Here is a 7,500-nt window from a genome sequence, read left to right as displayed (position 1 = left end):
TTAGCTTTTATTTTCTAGTAGGGTGCATCGATAGGTTCTCGAAGCAGTCGCCTATTAATTTTGCACGAGTAACCTTTCACGGCATGATAGCCCTTAGGTTACCAACTACAATGTACCATGCTTTCATAATAAATCAACCTTTTAGCATGATTGGAATTTTTTCCTGTTCATGTAACTGTCAGTGTTAAGCAATGACTAAAACGCTGCCTCTACTTGCCATTAACCCGAGGGGTGGAAGAAAGCTTAGCTTATTACCAGGGACAAAATGACCGGTACCTACTGCATGGGTCATCGTAATTTCACACATTAAAAAGAGTGCATGCAGGTATATTCATGCTTGCATGCCCTCATTTTAATGAACAAAACAAAAGACCAAACCTCCTGAGTATTATCACATGATCTGTATTGGGAAGACAAAATGTACAAGCCGAAAAGGTCTATTCATGAGCCGCAAATTAAAGAAACTAACAAGCTAGTTTGAAGAAAACATTGGATTCGATCCTATTCTTCTCAGGGCAATAGCACTGTCATAAGACTGAGTACAAAAACAGCTCTATTGTCGATTTGGATTGTAGGTAGATAAAAAAGCGAACGTTTTGATTGAAAATCATGTTAACAATATTGCAGTTGCAGGGGATAGCCGTTCAAGTTTACTGCGGCTCAGGAACGGAGTAAAAATAATGGAAAGTAACTTTATGTCCTATTAAATTATTCAACCGTTTGTCCATCAGATTAAATTCGACTGAAGAAGTGAAGATAAAAACTAACATGTAATATCGCGTAGATTGTATCTCTTCCAATTAATAACATTAGTTGCACGGATCATGAAATTTGATGCTGAGTGAGATGGTTTCGAACTAGTCATTCTGGGGAAAACCACTGTGGATCTGTTTTCATAACAAGACCATCCTTGTTTTAAAGTGAACCGAAACTGAACACAATGGCGATTACTTAGGAACCTTTTCTTATTTTTCCACGATTTGGTTTTTTTTTTTTCATGAAAAAACAAAACTTAGCTAAGACGACCAACGCAACGTCTCGCAACTATTGAAGTCAGGGATGGGTTGATAAATACTGGAGTATCCATAGAGCTCTCTCCCTTCCTGTGATTATGTAATGAGAAACGTAGACGTTTGTCGGAAACTGAAAATTTTACTTGATGTCGAAAGTCACGGACAATACTCCAAGAGCATGCCTCAATGGAAAACAAGGTAAGCTTACAGATCACGTCTTTTAGATTGCTCAAGGTTTTTTTTTTCGAATGATCTTGAGCTTGTATGGACCCTATAATTAGCTCAGTTAGACAAACTTGTGGCCCACTCAATATTTGGGCGTTTTTCTTGATTTCATCTCTGATATTTCCGGTTTTCTTTTAAACGACATCACTTTTCGCTTGACCGCTCAACCATCATATTACATACATGTGATGTCTCAGGTATATATTGCACCATTAACTATATTGACTTGGCTAGTTTTCGCAATATATAATCCTCTCTAAAGATTCCGGCTTGGCAGGAAAAACTGAGAGCCCCAATACCAAGTAGGATTTACAGAACCAACATCAGCTCGCTGGAAAAGTGTAATTAACGATGTAAATACGAAGACTTAGACGTCTTTTACAGGCAATATGAGCTTTAATTACCAGCGAATGCGCAAAGAGCAAAAACATCATGAAATGAGGAAATTTCAAAGACGCTTTCTTGACTTTTTCACTCAACAGTGAAGCGATTCTAAAGAAGGAATATCCAAATATCTTTTAGAGATAAATGCCGAAATGGTCATGATATCTTGTGTGTGTGTGTGTGCATTCCCAAGAAACACGATTGAGCCTATAAAAATGTGGTTTGAAAATTAAGTGATGTTTTTATACTTGCATGTAACTCTGCAGCTCTCGGTTAACCCTGAACAAAAGCATAATTTCCCTTTTACACATTTAATTCTTTTTTTCTGATTGCTAACAGTGGAGTAAGTTCTCGCAAAGTTGAAGGTTACGTGCGCTTACAACTTTAAAATTAATGCATTGTCACAGAAAATTGCTTTAATGCGCAATAAAAATAGAAGTACAATCTAACACTTGTGTTTGCTAGCAATTATCTGAGAACCATAAAGTAACATTGACCCTTTTGCAGTTTAGCGATGTCAATGTAGCGAGATACTTCATTGATCTGAGCAATCATCTGCGTGCATGCAAGAAGAACTTATAACACTTCGAAGCAATCCTTGAAGTCACTTAAGACAACATTGTAGTGTGACGATTTTGCATAAAATGTCATGATTAAAATTGCGATAATGACTACAGTCTGTTATGTAAAAAGACAATGAGGATGCAAGTGTAGAAAAAGAAAGAAACGTCTCCCCGCTGTTTAAGTTATTATCCCTGTATGCGGGCTGTTTAAATGAAAAGATAAACCAGTAGTTTTGGCGGCAATTGCAAGTTAACACGACTAAAACCTGTCGGATTTTGTAAGCGTCTTCAACTTCTCTGTATGCAGTCAATTGTAACAACAATAAAATAGGAAAGTTCCACAGGAAACTTTATGCAGTTGCCTCAACTGACAGTCCAGAAGAAATGGACCATATAATGAACAGACAATTCCTTGTGGACACATTGTTCTCCAAAAGTGAGTTGCGCTTTTCAAACTTCCCTATTAATCTCATCGTTTAGGTGATGCATAAAGAATAAAACAGTTAAGACTCACCAACACTGCAGGCAACAAGACTCGTGAGGAACAGAAGGCTCTGTACAGCGATAAAACGTGTCATTAGAATAGCTAAATTGTGATCTCAAAATGTCTTACTTCAAGTAAAATACTGTATTTGATATCATACCAGAGGGAATTGCACCTGGAGAAAAAAGGAAATTGCACCTCTCGACGGGCGCATCTTTCTCAGTGTAAATTTCTCTCCTGAGTGTTTTCACAAATGATATTGTGCTCTCAAATGCGTTGTTTTAAGTGGCTGTCGCGATTGCTGACTGGTTCAAACACTGGTTAGCATTTGGAGCTCTTTCTCCGTGTACCTCAGGGTGACTGCCTATTTGTAGATTATTCAAACCCTTTTATAGCATTTCCACTTGACCAATAGCGTGGCGGATTGCACATGCACAGGTGAATTGCTGTTTGATTACTGAATATTCTGGATCTTATCAGTTCGAACAGAATATAATCGTGAATTCATTTTTAGCCGTTTCTCAAAAAAGCAGTTCGCAATTTCTTTACAAGTCTTCCGAAGGATTTTTCCTATGCGTGATTTAAAATTCGTTCGCGCTGAAACCGGTACAGTTTACTTCGTTGAAAGAAAACACCCATCGAAAGAATGACTTAATTTTGAACCAGTTTCAACATAGGCAAAGCCGACAGGGTTATGAAACTGGTATTGTCCCGCCTCGCGCCAGACTCGCGATGAGTTATTTTGGTTCTCTCAGTTCTTAAGTGTTTTTTGTGTGCACAATAAAGCCACCAAATTCTCCCTGTTTGCTTATTGATACATATGAATACAGTTGCAAATAAAGCCGCTTTCTTTCAATTAGCGCACCCTGGTAAAGAATATTTCATTAGTGAAGCAAAAATGACCAAAAAACCGTCTCGGTCAAAAATGCAAACCTTGTAGTAAGTGTGGTCACACGCAAAGCTCTTTCGACACATCGTGATTTTCCAGGACCTATTAGAAAACCATTGAGTTTCCTTTTGTGAATGTAGTAGGGCTTCCTTGAAAAACGTGAAATCAATATGGCACCTTTTCAATTTAATAGTAGATGTTCTTTATACAGTCACTAAGATGTTCCAGATGGCACATTTCCAATATATTTACATTTCATTAACCGCTCCCCGCTAGTACATGCAATGAATTATTTAACAGCGGTGAATACCCATTTTGCCGCTGTTGTCGCTTAGAAAAATTCAAAATGTGCTGATGAAGCTTTTTTTTTTTTTAATCGCTATAATGATGCTCCGAATTCATCCCTGCGCATATAGCTGTTTAATTAAACAAGAATGTCTACAAAAAAAAAAAAAAAACTTCCTTATTCTAAGCAATTCTTGGTACTCTTAGTCTCGACTGTTTTCTATGGCAGTTTGCCCTCAAGGTAGTGTGTCATAAATTCAGCTGTAAATTGAAGACTCGAAATTCGGACCAAGCTGTGTTGCAGATAAATACTTATCACAGTTTTCCCCGTCGTATAAACTTGATTTTACGAGACTGAGTTGCGTATCTTCAAATGATTAGAGACGTGTGGAAATTCTCACCAATACGTTATTAAATATTTAAATACTTTGCAAACGATTTTAAAATAAAATGTCACCAGTGATATTAAGCTTTTGCGCTCTCGATTGCATTTATCCACGTCTTTTGGAAAGGCCAAGTAGGGAACGACGCCCCACAATTCATAGGTCTTCATAAATTGAAATTGGAATTCAATTCAGAGAAGTTTTCGCTTCAGGTTTTCTCTCACTGTATTGACGTCATCTATTGTCATTAACGTGCCAACCAGAGCCTCATTGGCTGTCGAAACAAAGAGTCTTTTGTTCCGGTGGTTGGCAATGTGCTTAACAAAAGCGATGTTTGTAAACAGATGTCTTTCCTATAACAGCCGAATACTCTCTCGGATATTGCAGTAGGATAACCATTATCACCAGTCCTCATTCGCTTTATTGCAAGGTATGATTTTTATGAGGGGGGGGGGGGGGGGAAGTGGGAGTGTTAAGCGTGTCATTAAAATTTGGTCATTTGTGTCACGGTAGCTGTCATTGGCCGAAAGTTTTGAATTTTTTATCATAACGAGCTGAAACGAGCTGAGGGAATATTACAAAAATATCGCTCAAAGCATTGAAGGGCGTGGGGACACTCATCATTTTAGGCGATTTTCCCAGATTCATGCAATACGTGAAGACGATTAGCGAGAATGTAAGGTGCATTCCATATCAACCCTTTTCAGTCATTTTCGACTTCTACAAAGCAATAGACATTGCAGCTAAAATAACTCAATGTTGCACCTAATTAAAATCCTTTGGGAATAAAACGTTTTGTTCCAACTATTTCCAATATCGTTTTTATGTGAATGCTAAATTATCATACAATATACAAAGAACAGAAGCCACTAGGGACAGCGCCTCTCTCTCGCCTCGTTCTCTCAACATTTCATGAAAATTACATGAAGGGTAGCTTGGTTTACTCTTATGAAAAATGAAGAAAAACCGACACTTTATAAAAGCTAACCATTCTCGAGCAAGCGTTTAGGCTTAAACCAGTGCACATCAGTGCTACAAACCCACAAATGGTCAACTTTGCGTGCACTGAAACGTTTTTAGCCATTGATTTCGGTTTGGGAGACGCGCTGTCGTCAGTGGACAAAGAATCTTACCTTGCGTATTAGCCCATTTCCGAGTTGCTGCATGACTCAGTTTCAAAGCGAGTCCTGGTGCACAATCATTCAAATGGCAACGAGTTGCGTATTCTTCTGCAAAGCAAACTCATTTCAGTTGAGCACCAAAACTCACTTCGAAACCGAGACAAACATGGCCCAATAACTACTTGCTTGGTAACCTCCTTTGACTTAGTAACCAAGTATAGTGTTGTCCAGAGTCCTCGGTCTTAAAGATGGCGGCCAGCTGATGCTTGATGCTTTCGGCGACCGGATGGTAATTAAAAGATGTCTAAGGTGAGGGTTTGAAAATTTCTTTCTTTGAGGTTCATTTACGTTTACGTTTATCTTTATTAATGGACAACGTTTACACATCAAGTCGATATAACATAAAAATATAGGCAAGTCAAACAGCTACATTGTAGCTACAGGTACGTCAAAATATAACTTACGAGCAATATAAAGCTTAGTTTAAGCTTAGTTAATAATAAAAAGACAAGTCGACTTCAGAATACCCAGCCACCATTGTCTTCTACAAAACGAAATAAAAGTATGACTTATCACTGAGGTTGTAATAAGTTAATATCTTCTTTCCAGATTTGCAACGATAATAATGATTATGAATTGATTGCTAAAGACCACAGTGGCTGTAGTTATGTCACATCATCAACGATTCGTTTATTGCTCGGGTGATTTTCATTGGCAGTGGACAGGGAATGAAGAGAACAGGCTTGAACTAAGCAAGGTACTCTTGTAATGTTGCAAAAATGTTTTTGTTACATGTACAGTACCGCTCAGATATACGTTATCTGCGCAGACGCGTTTTATACGCATATACGCGTATGATTATACGCACATATGCGTATACTTGTACGCACATACGCGTATGTTTATACGCACATACGCGCATAGTTATACGCACATACGCGTATATTTATACGCGTATATACGCATAAACATGCGCGTCTGATGTGTCTTTGTTATTCACGACGAAAAATTTTCTTTGTGTTACATTGAGAGTCTAATAAAGCTAATGGAGATCATGTTACAAACACGCACGTCGCATCGAAATGTTTATTGTCTGAATTTAGCGTTCTTAGCTCAAGATCGACCTCGTCGAAAAAATTATATCTCCGGTTATATCTGACCCAGATCATTTATTCAAACGGTAAAATGCTGCTTGACGAAAAAATTGTTTATCAAAGTTTCAATGGTGCGCCGCTTCAAGGAAAAGTCCTGTGTTTCGACAGTCGCGTCGGCAAGTCGCTTGCGAGATGTTTGTGTAAAGTGTTCCGAAGACCTTGTCGAAAAAATTATATCTCTGGTAATATTTGACACAGATCGTTCATTCAAACAGTAAAATGCTTTTTATTTAACCAAGTAATTGTTTGTCAAAGTTTCTATTGCGCACTGCTCACGCTTATTTATTTTTTACTTCAATGAAAAATTCTGTGTTTCGGCAGCCGCGTCGGCAAGTCGCTTGCGAGGTGTTTGTCTAAAGTGTTCCGAAGACCTTGTCGAAAAAATTATATCTCCGGTTATACTTGACACAGATCGTTTATTCAAACAGTATTTTTTTTTTTAACCAAATAATTATTTCAAGGTTTCATCTGCAAAGCGAATCTTTACAAGCTTAAATAAAAAGTTAGTCGAATGATTAACACGTGGTTTCGCATGTTCATAATCTTTGAGTAAACAGTCGAGTTTCGCGCGAAACGGCAAATCAGACGACAGCGATGAGAGGCAGCTGTATTCGCAGGCTACAAAGTTGGCGAAGAAATTTTTGACATAGGCGGCGTTGCTGTGTTGAGATTTAGTTATCGTGACCATCGATTTTTGAAACTTTTAACTAAACTAGAGGCGAGTCAAATTCATCAAAATTTGCATACGCGTCAGTCCCGAGTCGGAACAACACGTAGTCGTGACAGGTAACGCAACACGATTAAAATGCCCTGGTAGAACTTCTTTTACGTGTATGTATAATGAATGGAAAAGTTTCTGAGAAAAAATTTGTTTATCGATGGTGCAAGCCATAAAAGAAACATCCTGTGTGGGTTCGTATTCAGAACGCTGTTCACAAACGGCCTTCTTTGTTGATTCTGCTGAAATACGACGCACCGGTATTAAATTTATTTTGAACA

General features: G+C 38.1%; 2 protein-coding genes across 7 annotated transcripts in view; one reads left to right on the top strand and one right to left on the bottom strand.

Annotated features, from left to right (window-relative positions):
• The window catches only part of LOC137977492 (serine protease hepsin-like), a 27,745-nt gene extending 22,207 nt beyond the window's left edge, over window positions 1–5,538 (bottom strand). The window contains exons 1-2 of one of the 4 annotated variants that reach the window (XM_068824728.1): window positions 5,360–5,538; window positions 2,700–2,739 (exon numbers count right to left, since the gene is read on the bottom strand). In XM_068824728.1, the coding sequence (XP_068680829.1) occupies window positions 2,700–2,739; window positions 5,360–5,392 (73 nt within the window). In that variant the 5' untranslated portion in view covers window positions 5,393–5,538. Of the gene's footprint in view, window positions 1–2,699; window positions 2,740–2,829; window positions 3,034–3,602; window positions 3,748–5,359 lie in introns of those variants that run through there. The other 3 variants (XM_068824726.1, XM_068824725.1, XM_068824727.1) reach the window with 3 other exon arrangements.
• Window positions 5,539–5,559: 21 nt separating this feature from the next.
• Window positions 5,560–7,500, top strand: part of LOC137977495 (GDP-D-glucose phosphorylase 1-like) — an 18,328-nt gene continuing 16,387 nt past the window's right edge. For all 3 annotated transcript variants that reach the window (XM_068824733.1, XM_068824732.1, XM_068824734.1), the window contains exons 1-2: window positions 5,560–5,656; window positions 5,957–6,104. In XM_068824733.1, the coding sequence (XP_068680834.1) occupies window positions 6,015–6,104 (90 nt within the window). In that variant the 5' untranslated portion in view covers window positions 5,560–5,656; window positions 5,957–6,014. The remainder of the gene's footprint in view (window positions 5,657–5,956; window positions 6,105–7,500) is intronic.

The sequence above is a fragment of the Montipora foliosa genome, chromosome 11 (assembly GCF_036669935.1).
Source record: "Montipora foliosa isolate CH-2021 chromosome 11, ASM3666993v2, whole genome shotgun sequence".
Lineage (NCBI taxonomy): Eukaryota > Metazoa > Cnidaria > Anthozoa > Scleractinia > Acroporidae > Montipora > Montipora foliosa.
The sequence above is the reverse complement of the archived record's forward strand: the minus strand, read 5'-3'. Positions and strand labels throughout refer to the sequence as shown.